This window comes from Bos taurus, chromosome 1 (assembly GCF_002263795.3).
Source record: "Bos taurus isolate L1 Dominette 01449 registration number 42190680 breed Hereford chromosome 1, ARS-UCD2.0, whole genome shotgun sequence".
NCBI lineage: Eukaryota > Metazoa > Chordata > Mammalia > Artiodactyla > Bovidae > Bos > Bos taurus.
In genome coordinates this window covers 45261394-45282317 of record NC_037328.1, presented here as the reverse complement: position 1 = coordinate 45282317, position 20924 = coordinate 45261394, and the positions used below count along the sequence as shown (strand labels likewise).

Sequence of the window (20924 nt, the reverse complement as noted above, 5' to 3'; positions counted from 1 at the left end):
TTTAAGATTCATCCTCATGCTTTCAAAGAACTCACTCTATGTCTTTTTCTCACTGGAATCCTTAAACAAAAATATGTAAGGAAATGAAGTTATCTGCTTTGCTCCAGGTGGAAATTGCTGTAGATCCTGCTAGTTCGTGTGTGTGTGTTCCACACTGCACACTGCCTTCATTTCTGCCCTCTTAAATTGTAGCCATCTTCATATTCTACCTAAATGTTATTTATTCTCACAAATCTATCTACTTAGGATAATTAACCTTTGTTTTCAAATTAAAGTGTTCCATTACAGTGGGTACTATGGGCTGCCCACCGCTAACCCACCATTCGGTTTCTTCTCTAGCACCAACTGAAATAGATTATGTCTATTCCACCGCCAAAGCACCACTCAGGCCAGAGGAGCCAGAGACAGAAGGTGGTAAAGGTTTTCATGCTTTGATTCTTTTATTCAAAATATTTTAATTAGTATCTATTACTTTTCATAGAATACTAAAGTCCAAGCTGGGGTACTTGTTCTAAAGTTCAATAGCTTTGAAGAGCCATAGTTTCTAAAATCCTTGAATTCCTAAAATTAAAATGATAGTTGACTCTCTGAATACAGAAATAAACTTCAGTTTCTCTGTGGTATCTAGGTATTGAGGCATAATAACACTTGACAGTTAATGACAGTTAAAACATCAATCTTAGTTGGAGGTTTAGGATTATAGAATAGGATGTCCCTCTCAGATCGCTTTTTTCTTATCCTAACCTGTTGTCCTATCTGTAAAAATGTGATGCAGATTCCCAAGAGAATGAGGTTGATATTCAAGAAAGAGATACTTGACTGCAGCTGAACATCTTACAGTTTTTAAAATTGTTCTCCTTTGTTTTGATACAGTTGTGGGATCTATTACACATGTGTCTGAACCACCTGAGACCACGCTAGGTAATGCTACACCCTGGCAGCTTTTGTCCTCATTGTCACCATCACCAGAAAACCCATGTTCTCCTTCATTGTGAATCCATGTTGCAACATCATTCTTCTTCATCACAGTTCATTTTCTTTCTAGATGTTTCTCTTCATAACCATTGTCCAAAAAAGTGTCTTCTCTCATTCAGCTTTGTATCTAGATCTTGGCCTCTTGCTATTTCAGTCACCAAAACTGTCAAACCTAAAGCATCTTTTTCCTAATGTTGAACATTCTGCCAGTTTGGTATTATGTTGAATATTTCAGATAATATATTTTTGTACGATGATCCACTTGTACCTTCTGCCCTAGCAACACACTTTTCATTAGCAGTCATTTCATCACGTTGATTTACTTGTTTGATTTTCTCTTTGTTAAACAAAATTCAATGCTGCTGAATGGCTTATGCTTTAACAGTTTTTATTACTTTGTTTTATGGTTACTCTTGAACACATCTTTCTAGCATTATTGGGGGAGGTACTAATATGGAGTGATGATTTAAAAATTAAGGATATTGCTTACCTTGAAAGTCTTTAATAACCTGGCATCTCTAAGCAGTTTTTAAACTAAATACATTATTAAGAAGTAGGAGTGGTATTCACTGCAATTTTTTTTTTTCTGTAAAATCTGCTTGTTACCATCCTTTCTGTATTAAAGGTGCATGAAGCACTATAGTAACCCTGGGTACGTTCCTTCAATTACTGTAGAAACATCACCTCTGCCTCCCCAAACTGTAATTCTGCCCAGCCCAGATGAGCCTCAGACCGCACTGAGTATTGTTTTGTATTTCACGTACAAGGTAAATGTTCACAGAACTTAAAAGACCAGGAAGATGATAGTTGGGACTATGACTAGCTGTTGGAAGCCGTAATTGCTGCTCACAGTCTCTGATGGGGGATCCGACCTTTCTGATGCCCCATTCCTCTTTCTATCCATAGTGTGTAGCCAGTCCCGTAGCAGTGTTGTGAATATCATTTAGGATTAACTGAAACACACCTCTCAGCTACTCCGCAAGTCTTTCGTAGAGGAAATAGTAATATTTCTGGGAAAGAACATTTATATTCTATTTTAAAACGTAAATATCCCAATTTTAAATGCTTTATCACCTTACTACTTTCTTCTGCTCCTTCCTGTGGCAGCTTGGCCACTTCACTGGATACAAATAAGAGAAACTGAAATCACACCAGTTAGTTGGCAAGTCATAAAGGTTTCCTTGATGGGATTTGAAATGTAGGAAAACACAACATCAATGCAGATGTACTTCTTCTTACAAGGAAAAAAGTCTCAGTGTCTACAGGCTCTCTCAGACCAGCAGTTTATCATATATAAGCTCAAACTTGTATTTTGATGGCCATAAAACTATTTTATATGACTCTATTTCCAAATGAGAAATGGATATTAAATTTATTCATTGAGATATGGATATGAATTTTATTTGTTCATTAATTTATTAATTATTCCTATGGATATTAATTTTATTCATTAATTTCATTCATTCAATTAATTTTATTCATTGAAATTAATTCATTCATTAATTTTATTCATTTATTCAAAAAAGTCTTTCAGTGTCTATAGGCTGTCTCAGAACAGCAGTTTATCATATATAAGCTCAAACTTGTATTTTGATGGCCATGAAACTATTTTGTATGGCTCTATTTCCAAAGGAGATATGGATATTAATTTTATTCATTAATTTATTCGTTCATTATCAATTTTATTCATTGTCCATATAAACTATTTTATATGGCCCTATTTCCAAAGGAGATATGGATATTAATTTTATTCATATAATTATTCATTAATTTTATTCCTTGTCAGAATACCCTATTAAACTTTGCCTATTAAACTCTACAGTTGAATTTTACCAAAATTCCACACTGACTGTATTAACTGGATCTGTGTCTGTTATCTCTAACATTTTCAAGTTTTTTTAATAGCTGTGGTTATTAATATTATTGAAATATTTAATTGCAGATACCACCAGTGATACCAATCTCATTCTGAATTATTTTTTATAGAATTGCTTCATAACACGCCTTTACCTACAGATGGTCTCTTATATCCCAAGGATGCAAATAACCTATCAGTATGAACCGCAACAAACAAAGCAATTCAGAGTCTCAATATCACAAGACTAAGAAAACTGTACAAGTATAGAATTGTAGTGTTGGAAGGGTTCTTAAAAATCCTTTACTTTTGATGAAGAACCCGAGGTTGTAGACCAAGTGATCAGCAAAGTGAGTTCTTAATCTCTGGCTTCTAAACCAGTATAATTTCCAACATATCTTGTTCCTCTTTCTACAGGCGAGAAGATTCCACTGAAATCATTGCATGCTTTGTATATTTTAATTATCAGGAAGAAGTCTCTACAGACTCAATTTCTTTTATCTAATAACTCTTATTTTCAGCAAGCTTTTCTTAAGGGTCTGAAACTCCATGACCTTGGAAACCATCTGTTTCTTCTTGTTTCTCTTTATCTCAGACACACTTAATCCAACCAAACAGGTGTTTCCACAAGCTGTGACCTTGCATTTGATCATTATTTTCCTCTAGCAGGATAAACCTTTAATTTTTTTAGTGAAGAAATTGTCTTTTACACTGAATGTCCTAGAACTCTTTTGAGAATTGCCCAGCAAAAGGATAACTTCCTTCAATAATGTGTCCTTTCAATTTCTGTTCAATTTTTCCTCCCCAATATGACCAAATAAAAATTATGTTTTGTTTAACAAAATTGATTTTTTTCCATAACTCTCTTATTAAGACATATTCACCTTCTAGGTATATTTGGAATGTAACGTGCTTTTTATTTAGAAGAAATTGTGTCTCTTTGTACTTAAAATATTATACTGGGATACTCTGATAATGCGATGTGAATTTATAATAAGGATGAATTATTTTATCATGAAATTTATTTTTAGCCTATTTAATAGGTATTTGAAGAAGATAATCCTAAAATTTCAACAGTTTCATTTGCCAGCTGAGTATCTTAGATATTAGTTAATGTGCCTTCTTGTTTTGTTTTCTATTATAAGAAAATGATCTTCTTATATTCTATTGCTCTTTGCCAGCTTTAATTATGTTAATTGCTGTATATTTACATCTTCAGTCACTCAACAAACGTCTTTGTGCTCCTAGAAGGTTAGGTACTGTTATTCTTGAGAAGCTCAAGAGCTCCGAATCTGTATCCTTTCTTTTAGCTTCCAAGCAGATACCACGAACTCCTCCCAAACCAAAAACATCTCCACATCCAAGAATCCCACAAACACAATCAGGTAAATGTTTATTTTATATTCTGGCCTGAAAAGTTTGATGTTTGCAGAGTTACTCTGTTGAATTACAGCAAGTTAGGTTTTTAACCCTTATAAAACAAGTCTTTCTTTGAAACCTAATAAATATTTATATTTAGACTTTATCAAAAAGTATAGTATTAAAGTAGCTTATTCCAAAAAGCTTCCCTATTCTTACGGTATTTGAAAAGGGGATAGAGAAATATGAAATTTCTTTAAAAAATAGCCTGCCTACTCCTTTTGCTTCTCCTAGTTTGAGAAATCTTTCCATGATCCTTGCATGTCCTTTACCCACCAGTCCTCTAATTATTTTTTGGCCTTTCAGTCAACTTTATTTAACATTAGGTCTTGAAGATTTTTAATATGTATCTTCTCCTATAAAATATTTACCTAATATTGCTTTGGTTGTTTTGCTATGAGTTTTGGAAAGAGCTAAACAAGAATCATTATAAGCTATTTTTTTAATAGTATGGAGGTTGTTACTTGAATGATTAACCCTGACTTCTCAACCAAGATCTTGTTCATTTCCTCTGACTGCCTTGGCAGATCTCCATTTCAGGCTACCATAAACCTGACATACCTCAAAGAAAGCTCATATTTCCCTCCTTTTGGTTTCTCATTTGTATCAGTTGCAGATTCTCAGCATTTTACATCAGTTTTTATTCTTGTCCTCATCCAGCCTCTGGACTCCATCAGTTTTTCCGGACATTTCCAGCATTGATGCCTACTCTAAGCATATACCCCGTCATGCCTAGTCGGCTGTCATTAGTCCTCCTGCCACTCTTCCCTACTAATTTAAAATTGCATCACCCCTTGATCCTTAAGTGGCTGATTAACTAGTTCACTTCATCAGTTAGCCACTCAACAAATACTTATTGCATGCTGACTGCGTGCCAGCCAATGTGCTACACCCTGGGAATGTGAAACAAAATTTCAGCCTTCTGTGGTCAAGGTGGTTGCAGTCTAGCCAATAATCTATATTTAAATGTGTTTACACATGGCCCATTTCCAAAAAGTATATGAAGTGCACCTACCCAGTGTACTAGAAAGGAACCCTCACTATCACCAATGATCTGGGGAAAGGAAAATGTTAGCAGCATCAAAATTATGCTTGATCCAGGTAATAGCTCTGAATTACCACCACAGATTCTTTAATCACATCTCAGTATCCCTACTGAAAGAAAAAAAAAAAAGAGCTGTTAGATTTGGGAATGATCTTGAATACCTGAGAGATATTAACATTTTCTATTGTATTTCTGAGAGAAATTTTGCCCATTATTTTTTCTTTAAAGGAAGACTCCTTAAAAGAAAGTCCTGGGTACCACATCTAGCTAATGATTTTCAATCTGCTTTAATGTATTTTAAAATGTGTTTTTATTTAATTACTAAAACTTTGCTAAAAAATAATATGGGTGTGATACATAAGTATATGAAGGTATCAAGGCAACAATCATCTGAAAGAATAAGAAATTTTAAAATAACTTTTTAAAATAAATTTGAAATGTTAATATATAAGAAATGCAGGGAAAAATAATTGGAATTAGTGAATAAGTAAAAATTAATAGAATAAGAATTTTAAAAGCAAGCATATTAAATTTGTGGGTAGAAACTAAAATCTAATTTTAAGAAATCAACAGATAAAATCATGAAAGGAACTCTCAACCTTTTATGTGAATATAAAGAATAGAATAAATGTAGCAGGAAAAGGAGAAATGGAAAGAAATAAGAAAGCATGAAACAATGAATGCTGGAAAGTAAGAGAACAGATGAAAAATAAGATGTGTTGGAAGTTAAAACATTGAGGCTGTAAAGCCCTGGTTAGCAACATTATAAAAAGTAAAGGAGATTAGAACTAAGAAGGAAGGCATTCATAATTTCATCTTTTTGAGCTGTACTCTATACTTACAAAAATCAATATAGTAAATCAGGACCTTACTCTAGTTTCTGATTATGACACTCTAAGTTTCAACCTTGTTTGATTTTGATTTAGACCTTTAGCTAACCTTTCTTGACAAGATAAGCAACTTTAGAATGGATAGATGCATACACTCAGTGGTTCCACTCAAACTCTGAAACCCTGGAGTGGCTGCAGATTGTAGCAAGAGAGCATCCTGATTCTGTCCCAACCGAGCAAACTCCAGTCCATCAGCATCTCCCCTGGAAAGTAACTGCCATCCAAATACTTCCAACTTTGTCAGGGTGGCCTAATATAAGGGGACGATTTGGAAAATTGTTCATGCCACGTATTCCTCTTAAAAGTGGGTGAAATTAGGATCTGTCTTACCCAGGAGAATATGAACTTTACTTAATAGATCCCAGCAATACTCTAGGTTTTTATAGTCTTTCAAGGATATTTTATATGTATATAGGTGTATCACTCAATAGTTCAAAGACAAATGTTTAAACTCTCACAGTACTTCCCCCCTTACATCTGGCTAGCTGTTGCAAAAGGCCATTTGAATGGGAGAATGTTCTGTTCATATGTACAACACCAAATGCAAACTGTTATTGTTGGGCTATAAGCCATCATCCAACATAGCATGTACAACCTAGAGAGCAATGCAGTTGTTAATCTATCACTATTTTCAGAATGAAATTCTGTAATTGGGCATGCTGCCTTATTTATATTTAAATTGTTGATAAATTAGATAGAAAATTTTAAATTTACTATATTTGGCATTTGAGGACATATTGGGATCAAAAATTTGGAAGAAATCATCAAGAATATTTTATCATTAAATATAGGTTTGATTTTAGATTCCTATGTTCATAAGTAACAGTGAACAATCCTGTTATTAATAATTATATATCTAGAAATCTTATAACCATCAAAATTGCTCCTAATTTTTGAGGGGACAAGCAATGTGAAAAGCAAAATATACTCAGATCTTTCAATGTCAAATTTGTAAAGTTTCTCCAAAAGTGGAAAGAAATGTTTATAGGAGTATAGCTTTCACATCATTTTGACATTCACACTTAATTCTCACGGTCACGCTTTGAGTTAGGACAGGTTTATTATGTCTACCTAAAAAATGAGGAGCAAGTTAAAAATGTGACCTGCAGAGCTGGGATATAGGAAACCCGAGTTGGGACCTAGCGATCATGTCTGGACCCTGGGGTTCAGTTCAAGCCTTGGCTCTGGTGCTTAATGATCATGTGACTCCAGGCAATAGTCTCCAACATTGCTTCAAAGTGAAGCTGATCATTCCTTCCTCTCAGCATTATGGTGAGAATCAAAGGGCATAATCTTTATGAAAGCATTTTTGAAGTTGTAAAATGAACTATATAAATAAGGTAGGCCTTTCTTTCCCCGCTGCCCCCAGGACTAAAACAAAACAAAAATCTATTACATTTGCACCTTGTTACTCCAAAGGAACAGCTGTGGAAAGACGGTTTGAGTTTGTAAACATGTCATTTAAAGGTTTATTTAGAGCCTAAGAATTGCTGGAGGCACAGAACATGAGCCCAAACATTCCCTTCCATTGCCGATTCTCTTTCTGCTGTTGCTGACCTGACTTTAAGTTGCTTTCATACATGCTTTTGGGGGTCCCACTTTGACTTTACTGAACTCATTCTTCAGAGAAAGGCATGTGGATGGGTTTAAGAAGTCAAGCAAACATCCAGAGAAGAGTACTCTTAGATTAATTTAATTGCTATCTCTTCTGAAAAGTTTCCAAAATTTCTTCATCCTACCTTTATGCTTAGTCAAATTTTGCTGTTTCTCAGATTTCATTTTTCTTAAAAGTATTTGAAATTCTAACTGATTTACTTTTAGAGCTTAAGGTTTATTTTTCCATATAACTCCTATTTCAATACTTTTTTAAAAGCAATAATCAGGTTTATGCTTTGTCAGATCTTACGTGCTAAGCATGACTGGGAGATGCTGAAACCAAATGACTCATGGTCCAAGCTCTCTCTTTCAGCTCCTAAGGTATTCCAGCGTGTTACTTTGAAGCCAAAGACATCACCAAGTCCAGAAGTGTCCTATACGCCACCTGGTAAATGCTTTATTTCATGTTTAAGTCAAATGCATTCTACTGTCACATTCTACAGCGATGAAACATGAGGAAGGATGGGTATGAGGTCCATATTTCATTTATGTTCAGATACCATGCTGTGTCGTGCATGATATAATCATTTCAAAGTGTTTATAAAAGTTACATGTGTGCTCCATTATTTATGTAAACACTGATATAATCCAAAGGCAGAGAATTATGCCAAGGGTAGAAGACTTCTCTTTTTTTCTGACTTATAAAAAATAACCTTCTAGAATTAAGGATAGAATGCTTTTTTCTTTTCTGACTTCTAAAATATAACCTACTAATGTTAACTATGCGATGCTCACGTTTCACCAAAATAAGATAAAGAATTGGGATTTTTCCACAAAAATTATAAAATGATGTTTTGCAAATGGAGGAAATTATGTTTAGCCATTTTCTTGGGTTCAGAAATTTTACACTAAGTTCAGCACTGAGGATTTTTTTTTTCCTTTGTTCGAGGTTTTAATTCTACTTTCCCAGTTCATGGAGCAGTTGCTTAAGAAATTTGTTTCACTAAATGATTTCTTTAGCTACAGATCTATTTATTGCCTATCATTTGAGAAGGCTTTTTGCCTGTTTAGAGGGGGGATTATGTTGCATTTGTGGGAGAAGTCAAGGTGGGACTGCAAGGACCCAGACATTTCTCTAGATCCTCAAGTGATCATAAGAAGCCTCTGTTGGCTTCACTAAGTAGTTCATTGTTGGTTCACTAATAAGCCAAGCCAAACTTGTAGCCAGAGTATCTGAGAAATACTACAGGTTTTGCCCCCTTAAAAAAAAAAAGTTCAATTATTATAAATTCTTAGGTGGTCCTAGAAGATTATAGAACATTCCTAAAACCAAAGCTTTTCTGAGCTGTAGCTTGGACGGATGGCATTTTGGAAGCAAGTGAATTCACTTGCTATCATGGTTTCCTGGTTATGTGGGTGGAGAATGTTGCTGCTGCTGTGGGGTGATTAGGTTGGTTGCAGGTGGTAATAGTCCACAAAGAGCCTTTTTGCCCTGAAGTCCAGAACGTAAATTTGTACTGCTAACAGCAAAAGTCATATTATAAACACCAATAAGAAAAAAGCTTATCTTCCCACTGGCAAAAGGTCAACTTCTTGTTTTCAACTGTGGAACAAATATGTTAACGGAGATGGAGTCATTAGAGATAATGACAATATATGTGAGTGATTTTATTTTCCTCTTCATTAGAAACAGTAGTACTATCGGTTCTGATATGACATAATCTCATTAAAGTAATATATGTAATAGTTAAACTTTTCTTCTTTTTAAATATGTAATATTTACCTTACTTTCATCAATACCTTATTTTTTCACACTCTAACTCGTAAGTTTGATTGGAACAGCAGCACAAACGCTCCCCATGGAGCCTTTGTTAGGCTTATTTTATTGACTCTCCAGTACTCTTGCCTGGAAAATCCCATGGATGGAGGAGCCTGGTGGGCTGCAGTCCATGGGGTCGCTAAGAGTTGGACACGACTGAGCGACTTCACTTTCACTTTTCACTTTCATGCATTGGAGAAGGAAATGGCAACCCACTCCAGTGTTCTTGCCTGGAGAATCCCAGGGACGGGGGAGCCTGGTGGGCTGCCGTCTATGGGGTCGCACAGAGTCGGACACGACTGAAGCGACTTAGCAGCAGCAGCAGCAGCACTGTCTCTCTAGTTCCAAGTGTCTGTATGCCTGAGTGTGAATTGTGTCTCTAAACCCGGTGTTGGTCCTGCCATTGTGTCCATCAGGGGTTCCCCTGTTACTCCATCGGTGTGATGCTACAGGAAGAAACATAAGGCAATCATCACTACTTTTCAGTCCTCTCCCAAGTGTTTAAACAGACTGGATTCAAACAGTTTGGGGGTTATATCTAGTCTCAGGTTTGCTTCCTAAGGAGCCCATGACTTTGTTTACTGGCTCCTCAGAAAACAGGGTAAGTTACATGTAAATGTAATGTGTGCTGGTATATCCTAGAGAGACAGATGCTCTATAAAATGTAAAATGTAGTACTGAAATCAGGACATAGTTATGTTTTAACATGATGTTTGTCTCAATTCTAAGTGATGTCAGAAGTGACAAAATTGAATTTTTAGTCAGTCTCGGATTCTCTGTACAGCTCTTTTATTCCACAGATGCCTAAGCATAACACAGCTTTCATCCAGTTAGACCTTTAGAGAATATCCAGTCACTCAGTCAGATTAACTACAGTATTTAATGAGGAATCTAGACACACTGAGCCCACACAGCATGTCCAGAGCCAGAACAGTACTGGCTTTTCTTTTGATCTGCCTTGGAGAAATGCTTTCAAATTCAGGGCAGAGGACTCACTCTGATGCCTGGTTCAGCGGAGCTGTGCCTTCTTTATAGATGTGTTTCTGTACCAAGGGCTGTCTTGGCTATGTAGCAACTTCTGTCACCACAGAAATATTTGGATAGACTTCAGTCATTGGAAGCAAGCCAGGGGGGGAAAAAATCTAAATTTCAGTAAGCTATCCAACCCTGCAAATGCTCTAAACTGCTCTCTTTGGCAGATTCTAATTGGCAGCATTTTTGCAGTTAAGAAAGAAGGGATGAATGCTAAAATGTCTTTTGGAGATGGAATTGCTAGAATGTGGACAATGACTGAATGGTGTCATGGTGAGAAGGAGGACACAGTGATTTCCAGCTTAGGCAGGTGGTGGTGGTTTAGTCGCTAAGTCGTGTTTGACTCTTGGCAACCCCGTGGAATGTAGACTGCCAGGCTCCTCTGTCCATGGGGATTCTCCTGGCAAGATTACTGGAGTGGGTCACCATTTCCTTCTCCAGGGGATCTTCCCCACCTAGGAATCAAACCTGGGTCTCCTGCATCACAGATGGATTCTTAACCAACTGAGCTACCAGGGAAGCTAGCTTACACAGGTGGTAGATGCCAATACCATTAACTAAGGCAGGGAACACAGAGGGAGGAATAAGGTGCTAGGTTTGGAGGGCCAGTTGGATTGGTGGTTGAAATGAATTTTTGGCTTTCTAAACAGAAGTCAATATTTAGGATGTAGATTTGGGAGCCATGTGTCTATGTGTCTACTATGTATAGAAGGTTCTTAAATTTTGAGGGAATGATACCATCCAGGAGAAGGTACAGACTGAGAAAATAAGAGATCAGAGATCAAAGTCTTAGAGGGCATGGTTACACTTAAATAGTGGATAGAGGAATGAGGAGCCAGCAGAAGTTTTTGTCAAATAATCAGAGAGTACCAGGAAAGAGGAACTCAGGAGGCCAGGCAGGGAAGGCCATGAGTAACAGTGAGGAGGAAGAGGCCAGAAAAGCCACTGGCCTTGACAGTGTAGGTCTAGAAGCCTGCATCTGAAACCTGTGGGCCAGTGCTTCAGAGGTCAGCAATTTTCAGACTTGGGAAAGGTAAAACAGCATGGATACCATAGATCACATGCATATTCATAAGTCTGCAGTGAGAAGCAGGAGCAGTCACACTACTCAGGATAAATAAAAACTGTAAATTGACTTAGATCAGTTCTAGTCAGGTTTTGCTGTCAAAGAGGCTAAGCAAAAAAATAAAAAATAAACCTTTTTGGTCTTTAGAACATTTTGCTATTCAGAACCATGGATGAGGTCTCATGGATCCATGGGTGCAGGAGATTAGTGAAATGGAAGGCCATCTACAGTGGATGGAGAAGACGCAGTTAAGAAACCAGGAAGCAGAGGCAGAGTTCTTAGTTGAGAGCAAGAAAGGGATTGTTTGAAGAGGAAGTGTTAAGGAACTGGTTATTAATTTTAGGATTTTGGAACTCTTGAGTTGTTTTATGGGTGGAGGGGGAAGAATTCATAGATAAATGAAAATATGGATTAATAGAGAAAAATATAAGATAATAGAAATGATAGAAAGTGAAAGGTCCCAGAGGAGACACAAGGGAAGGTAACACCAGAGCACGAGTGAAGCTCTGAAAGTGGCCTCTGCGAGGCAGGAGACCTGCTGCCTCTCAGACTGTGCCTCCGGGTCCAAGGTTGGAATAAAGGAAGTGGCAGTCTGGACATGAAGGAGGTGTGTGGTCTATGTGTGTTACTTATCTGAGAATATCTTTGTAGGCTCTTGCAAGGGTAAAGCTCACTGAAGATTTCTTAGTGCCCCATCTCCATCAGAGAGCAACACTTTCATTCTCCCATCTATTCTGGCAGGACCCTCTTGGTGTTCGTTCACATTTGTCCATATTAGACACTTCCATTCACAGTTGTCTTCTGGTAGCTGAATTTTTCTTTGAAGAGATGCCCTTTATTCAAAAAGGTAGTTTATATATATATATAACTGGTAAGTTAATTTGTTCATTAATATAAATGATAAATTGGCTAATACAAATGGGTCTAAAATATAATAATAGTAAATATTTTAATAAGGAAATCAAAGCTGCCTTCTCAGTTAAATTGTCATGATTTGCATTCATAAGTTTCCCCCAGCATGGAAGATTTAGGTTTTTAGAATCATGCTCTTATTCAATTTAATACACAACAGAATGCCACATAGGGGGAAAAAAAAGTTGCATTTCTTGGAGCTGCCATTGACCAAATAAGAGAATGATTCACATCCCTTTCCTGTGAATATTTCTAGTTCTTTCCTTTCCACTGATTTCACCTGCTTTAGAACGTCTGGTATGGCAGTTATTAAATCATCACTTCATGGTTAAAACGTGCCAGTGGCAGCAGCAGGAATCCACATTATGCTTGTCTGAATTCCTCAGAAAACTAAGGCAGGCCGCAGGTAATGTGTTTACAGTATGGTGGATTTATTGGTAGCACATTTCTTCTCAGCTTTTCCCTTCCTTAATCCCACCTCCTCTCTGTGCAGTCTAGCACTGGAACCAATTAGGATGTTTATAAACTACAGGCTGCTTTGTATGGCCATGACCTTCTCATAGCCACATCAAAGTGCCTTCTCCCTCACCCTACAGATAAACAGTTAGTTTGAATTGCGGCTGGAAATTCTTCATGTTTTACTGCTTGAATCTTTCAAAAGACTACATAGCAGTGGTGAAATGTTCACCATTATGGTGGGTTTTCTCTCACTTTGTCCACCACTGATCTTTTTTGAAGTTAACCTTTTTAAAACAAACAAAAATCCACATTTCAAGTTCTCCTGGTTGTTATCTTTTAGCTCATAGAAGTTCTAATAGAGTTACATTTCTTTCCAATGGACCAAATTCCACAACTGTGATTTCACTGGTACTTACTCAGTGGCCTAGACTAAGAACAGATGTGACATTCACATTAAATGTAATCTCCAAAAGCCATAAAAGAAAATGAATGTCCATTTTATACAATCTTTTTTCTGCACGAATAGTAAAGTTGTGCTTGTCCACCTTGTGGTACAAAAGTTTTTTCTTCATCTTTCTCAGAGGGAGAATTCTAGCCTGAATCCTAATTTTTTTTCCCTCCAGCACCATATAAGATGCAAGAAAGTTACACTGCATACCTAAGGGTATTTATGAATTTAGTGTGGTAGGAAAACTTTTCAGTGAGTAAGTAGGGTTGACAAGGACTTCCTTGTAGGGAAACTGAGTCAAAGAAATACATTATATTACTCCTGAAAGGAGATTTGCCATAGAAATTTGGTATTAACAATAGGCAAGTCAACCTGATATTTTCCCCAGTGAGCGATAAGGCATCACTTCCCAGCCTACCATTTTTATTTTCCAAAGTAGAACTGGACACAGGTATTAAAAATGTACCACAGATCAGAACTGAATATGAGTAGGCTTGTAGTGTAGCATACATTTGTCTCCCTTGTTTTCCTGCCAGGAGGCCCTAATACTTATACTAGAAGCCACATCACTAAGAATGACAAAAATGGCAAAATTTATCTAACATTTCCTACTTGACAAGCACTCTCATCAACTTTACACGTGGTGTCTTCTAATGAGTGGCTGATTCCTTTTGCTCTATTTTTCTCCCTATAACTATTATGCCTTTTAGAATAAAATTTTGTTCTCTTTTTAGATCCTCAAGAGTTTTGCTTTTCTTGCCGTTTCCCCCAATTTTCAGCCCGTTTCTTTAAAATAATGTTTCCTATTTCTGTTGGTGGAATTTTAGCAGGAATATCACATGGCAGCTAACCACTTCAGACAAAAGCTGACTTCTTATTTTGAAGATAACTTAGGGAGATAACCTTCTTATGTTTATTAAATTAGTTTTTTCTTCCCTTTTTTCCCCCTCAGGGGAATCTTCAAAATGAACCATGACCAACTTTGTTTTACTGCCACTAGAACCTTCCCTAATACACTGACATTTTTCCATTTTGGAAAGACAGTCTTTTCTTGCCTTAGTGTTTTAGCCATTGTGAAAATATCTTTACTTCATTCATGCTTCCCAGGGTTTTATGTCTGTGGGTTGAGTTTCACTCCAGGTATGGCATTTAGAATGCACAGTGTTTTATAATCTTTTTCTTTCAGTTCCAAGAGATGTGCTCCTTCCCCATAAGCCAGACCCCGAAGTCTCTCAGAGCGAACCTGGTAAATGAACTGTTTTATTCTCCCAGTTAGGAAGTGTATTTTTCAAAAGATATTCTTGAGGCAAATATATTTTTGCAATGAGGGTGATATGCAAAAGAAGCTCAGAGAAAATTTTAGATAGAAAATGTGTATTTCTTTAGAGGAAGATTTAATCATGCAATCTGCTTGACATATTTCCCCCATGAGGGAATAGGGTATAATTAGTTTATTTTCCCTGAAAGTGTTTTTATTGAATAGGAAATCATGCTAAAGCTATAAGATATAATTATTAACTGAGTCAACCATGTTCACGTTTTTTCAGGGTGTAAATATAGCTACATCCAAATGTGGGTGTAGTTTTAAATTAAAAATATGGGTGCCTACCCAAATTTTCCTCATAGTGACAGCAAATGAAAACTTTAAAGTTTTAGCTAAACTAAGTTCCCTGGGTGTCATCTGATACATAGAATTTTCTTATATTTATTCTGATTCTCTAAGAGAATGTTTAAATGTTCAGATGGGTGCATTGTAGAGGCACAGAAACTAGGTTTACTCCCCCAGGTAGTAATTCTCATAAATATATTTCTTTGGTTTGCTTTTGGCCTAGTTCTGCAACCTGTTACCTTTAGAATCCATCTGCCAGAGACAACTCTAGGTAATGGTTTTTCCATTTGACTCACTCTAATTTTTTTCCTGGCTGCCATCAAGATTGCAGGTCTTTCTCAAACAATTACACTGAAACATCCTCCCTTCTCAGTCCTCTTCATTGTTTCATTCTCATTATTTTTACCCTTTTCAGAATAGAAAGGCAGTGGTTTCACTGTTTTAAAGGTTTGCTCTGAAGACCAACTTAAGAACGCTCATTACCACGTTCATCCTCACCTACCTCATTTATCTGTGTTCAAAATGATCCCACCTTACTCATGTCCATATAATTAACATTTCTGCTGGCTTAATGGTTCTCAGCCGTGGCCTTAACAACACACTAACATGCTGTGGAAGGCTCTGGCAAGTACTTATTATATATCTCAAAATACTAAAATTTGCCACTGGTTTATTTTTAAAAATAGATTTGAATGGACTCCAGATGGTTGCTACAGTGATGATATCGTCTCCTCTGGGTGATCCTGTGTGCTCTCTTGGAGGGGAGAGATGCAGCTGAGGGACCTAGAACCATGTCTAAACCATACCCATCTTAACCAGGCATGGTCATGGACTGTGTCAAGCACTGAATGTTGTTTATTATCTATCCTGGTGTGGGAAAAAACAGTTGAGAACCATTATTCTGATACTCCACAGGTTCCATGCACACTTAACTTTCTTTTCCATGACCCACTTAATGTTTTCCTTTTTGTATTTCAAGTAACAGAATCTCATGTAATATTATTTTGGCTGGTTGCTGGCTTTTGAATCTAAAGATTGACAGCCTTGGTACTTACTTGTCTTTTCAGCTCCTTTAGAGACACGAGGCAGCCCTTTGATTCCTATGATTTCACCAAGTACTAGTCAAGAGGAACTACAAACCACTCTTGGTAAATGTTGCTTTGATATTCAGCCCAATGAGGAGTTAACATTTTAGGAATTGCCCTTAAAGTAGCCATACATATGTTGTGTTCGTGGTATTCCAAACAATAGAGGATCTCTTTTTATCACTGTAAAAGATATCCATTTCACTTGATTCTTTTACATTAACTGTGTATTTGTCCTTCTAATATTTATGCTGATTTCCAATACAAGATGAGAATGTTTTAACACATCTTAACAAAACTTCAGTTACTTTTTTGGAAAAAGAATCTTCCCGATGTATGTATAATTATGGCTGGTTTGCGTTGTTGTATAGCGGAAACCAACACAACCTTGTAAAGCGATTTCCCTCCAATTAAAGAATAAATTAAAAAAAAAAACTTCCCAGTGTATATCAATGCTATACTTTCTTGTTGCTGTTTCCATATTTGAAGCTGCATTTGGGAAGAAAAATTTTATTTTTTAAATCTGAATATCTTATAGTGTTAAGTGCAATGCTAAGCAATGGGAATGCCAAAATACAACTGCTTTAAAGGTAAGTCCTTACATTGGAGAGATCGCCATCTAATACAAAGACAGGATTTAGCAATAATTGTGCTTCCTCTGGAGAAGGCCATGGCACCCCACTCCAGTACTCTTGCCTGGAAAATCCCATGGATGGAGGAGCCTGGTAGGCTGCAGTCCATGGGGTCGCTAGGAGTCGGACATGACTGAGTGACTTCACTTTCACTTTTCACTTTCATGCATTGGAGAAGGAAATGGCAACCCACTCCAGTGTTCTTGCCTGGAGAATCCCAGGGATGGGGGAGCCTGGTGGGCTGCTGTCTATGGGGCTGCACAGAGACGGACACGACTGAAGTGATTTAGCAGCAGTGCTTCCTCTGTGCTACCCAGTGTTCTACACATATTTTTAAATTTAAGACACATTACAAGTTTGTGGTGTAGATTCTATTGTCCCATTTTACAACACGTAAAATATCACGTAAGAAACGAGTTGCCAGTCCAGGTTCGATGCACGATACTGGATGCTTGGGGCTAGTGCACTGGGACGACCCAGAGGGATGGTATGGGGAGGGAGGAGGGAGGAGGGTTCAGGATGGGGAACACATGTATACCTGTGGCGGATTCATTTTGATATTTAGCAAAACTAATACAATTATGTAAAGTTTAAAAATAAAATAAAATTAGAAAAAAAAAAAGAAAACTGAGGCATTGAAAGATTTAAAAATCTGGCCAAGCTGTAGAGCTAACATCAGAGCCAAACTGGAACCCACATTCTCAGTTGTCAGAGCTCCTGGAATTCACTCTCATATTATCCATTACAATGAGATCATAGAGAAATGAGCAGCACACTGAACAAGCAAACTACCTGGGGGTATCAGGGAAGGCTTCACAGAGGAAGTGGCATGTATGCTAGGTCTTTCAGTTGGAATGAGAGTTAAAGGTATGAAGGGCTCTTCAGGTTAAAGAATGATGGGGAAGAGGCACATACAGAGAATGGTAGCCAGACTCATCTGAGGAACATGTGGGTGGCCATGAAGACACACAGGTGGATGGATGAGTCAGGAAGACTGGTTGGGATGAGCTGGCCACGCTCTCGAGGAGTTCAGCATCAATGTCTTCACCCTCATTTGCCTGTGACTTGGCTGAATGTAAACAGGAAAGCAAGAATTCCCAGCTTGTATCTGTTGGCTCCTCTGCCCTGTCCACACCACATCCCACGTGGTTATGTTTAAATCAGTGGCTTTACTTTCCTCCCTTCATCCCTTTTCAGGTCAACCCATTCTTTGTGTGTGAAATAAAGTTATTGATCCCATTTTAAAAGGAATCCTTTTTGAAGGAAAATACTTAAAACTGAATGAGCAAATATATCTTAATTACCAAATATTTATCTATTACAGCATAGGCCCTCAAAGTCAGCTTTACCCATGAGAGGAAGTCAAAAGTACTTATCAAGAACCACTGCTGAATATGTTAATTATCTAAGTTCCACTTCTGTTTTTTTTGCCTTTTTTTTTTTTTTTTACTATATCTTAGTTTATTGGGCCAACTATCACAATTATCTATGAGCAGAATCTAGATTATAAAACAGGCAGAAAATATGATGACAGCATATTTATTTTCACCAAATATTTCCTTGGATCCAGTATGTGGCAAAGTGAATAGTATAATTTGCTCTGTCAGTATGATATTGTAATTATTTCAAGTTAATATAGGAGTGTTTATTTTGTTAGGAGTAATGTGTCTGTATGTCAATAAACTTTGATTTTCATGTGAGATAAATAGAATATTTATTCTTACGTGGTGTAAATGCACATTATTTTCTATGATCTATTTTTTCCAGCTCACCTAAATAACTTGTGAAGGTCGTGAAATAGAAGGAAACATGAAGACAATGATACATAAGCCAGGAAGCATATCCAAGAGTATAGTCATGCCCGATATCATTAAACAGTGATCCTGAACTAAAAGCTTTCAGAGATCCTTATAATAATCATTAATATAATAGTTTAAGGAGACAGTAAATATAATAAATCAGAGTTATTAAAATGTACCAGTAACTTTAAAATAAGATGATCACTAGGCATAGTTATAAATACAACTTACCCTTATATCATTGCATGGGGAAAAAAAAGAGTGTGGGGTTTTTTCTTGTTTTTTTTTTTTTTTTTAACTTGTTCATTAATGATATTTATTTAAAGCCATTTATCTTACTGTGTTTTTCCCCAGCAGCAACAGAGCCAGTCTACCCAAGAACTCTTCACAACAAAGGTTCCACAAACAACTGAATTGGCAAAGACAACTCAGGGTAAAGCTATTTCCCTACCTCTGGATAGTGGCTTTTCCTTCTTTGTTTAAGCAGGAAGAAAATTTTCCTTTAAGAAACAGAATTTTCATCACAGTGAGTTAGTTTAAATTTTTTTCACTTCATAGCTCAGAACATCAGCCAAGTAGTAATATTATATGATTACCAGTTAAATGTAGGAAAGACAGTCTCTTTAGTTAGAGCTTTGCTTTTGAATGCTTATGTTCTTTGCAGCTGATGATAATGACTACAAATGTAAGCTCCTATTTTTTTTCCCTTGCCTTACCTTCTTTCGCCTCATTTTCCAGATCTGATAAATAACAATCTGTTACCTTCCTTCTTCTCCTCTTACTTTCTTTACCTCTTTTCCTCTTTGTCCTATCTCCAAAACTTGATGAACTCATTGATGTTGCAGCCTGAGAAAGGGAACTAGCAACAAGAAAATCATTTTTAAATATGAATTAATATTAAAACATCCAGGAAGGTTTGCTCTGGGGTTTCCTTATATTATTTCTTCTTTCTGCTTTTTGGGAAGTCAACTCGCCTACACAAAGCTTTTTCTCACATCCTCATGCTCTCAGACACCTTTCCTTTTTATACACTTCTTTCTTACTCGGATTGTAACCAGTTGCAGATTTCCAGGATTTTCATGTTTTTTTTTTTCTTTTCTTTTTTTTTTTCCCCTTAATAGCCCTCTTTTGCCCATTTCTACCTCTAGCATGTGGAAGGAAGCCCCCCAAAATGAGAGCAAATAAATTTTAAAGAGCTGCAAGACAAATTTATTTTACTCAATTGTCAGTTATACTGGAGGGAGGGATTGGGAGAAGAAATATAGCAATAAGAGGAAATGACAATAAAAGAAATCTACCTTTAAGGGATATATTTTAGAATAAGTAGAGAAGTACTTATTCTAAATGAACATGACTGAGAATACTCACAATGGTATAGGGTAGTTCTTGTAAATTTTCTAAGTCTTTTGAATTTGTTTCATTTTTATAATGGCTTAAATGTTAATTTTATTATTTACTTTATTACCTTTCTGTTTATTAACTTTTATTTATTTAAAAAATATGCACAGAATTAAGGAGCCTAGTGTAATAGCAGTCTTCCCACACCCTCATTATCAGTTTCAGAGGTTAACAGCAGATGTTCAATCCTATTGCATCCATACCCCATCCTGATCTTTATATGTTTGTAACATTGCAATGGCACCCCACTCCAGTACTCTTGCCTGGAAAATCCCATGGACGAAGCAGCCTGGTGGGCTGCAGTCCATGGGGTCGCTAGGAGTCGGACACGACTGAGCGACTTCACTTTCACTTTTCACTTTCATGCATTGGAGAAGGAAATGGCAACCCACTCCAGTGTTCTTGCCTGGAGAATCCCAGGGATGGGGGAGCCTGGTGGGCTGCCATCTATGGGGTCACACAGAGTCGGACACGACTGAAGCGACTTGGCAGCAGCAGTAGCAGCAAACCTCTTTAATGTCTGGCTTAATAGAATATATCTGGATTCTCATAATCAAACACATTGACGTTTTTACAGCAAGATATGTATTGACAATAAGCGGGATAAATATTCTTCAGGTTGTATTGCCAAATGAGAAAAAGATTTCAGCTTTTAGAGCCTTGTAAATTTCAAAATTGAAAATAAAAGATAATAGGCGTGTTCTTTTCTTGTTTTTGCTTCCTCTTACTTTAATGGGAATATCAGTATTTTTATCAAATTGCTTCTAGAACTTGGCTTTATAGATGAATTTCACAGTTGATTGGATGTGTATTCAAGATCTGATACCATTCTATGAATTATCTTAACATATTTATATAATGTACTACATTTTAATCATTTTCTTA

The 20924-nt window shown here is 36.7% G+C and overlaps 1 protein-coding gene across 8 annotated transcripts in view; it reads left to right on the top strand.

The window, feature by feature from the left end:
* The window catches only part of ABI3BP (ABI family member 3 binding protein), a 288504-nt gene that overhangs the window by 194851 nt on the left and 72729 nt on the right, over window positions 1–20924 (top strand). For 2 of the 8 annotated variants that reach the window (XM_059890036.1, XM_059890029.1), the window contains 8 exons: window positions 340–411; window positions 874–921; window positions 4141–4215; window positions 8154–8228; window positions 14703–14762; window positions 15349–15396; window positions 16193–16273; window positions 18996–19074. In XM_059890036.1, coding sequence (XP_059746019.1) covers window positions 340–411; window positions 874–921; window positions 4141–4215; window positions 8154–8228; window positions 14703–14762; window positions 15349–15396; window positions 16193–16273; window positions 18996–19054 — 518 coding nt within the window. In that variant the 3' untranslated portion in view covers window positions 19055–19074. Of the gene's footprint in view, window positions 1–339; window positions 412–873; window positions 922–4140; window positions 4216–8153; window positions 8229–14702; window positions 14763–15348; window positions 15397–16192; window positions 16274–16478; window positions 16487–18995; window positions 19075–20924 lie in introns of all 8 variants that reach the window. The other 6 variants (XM_059890042.1, XM_059890032.1, XM_059890043.1 and 3 more) reach the window with 5 other exon arrangements.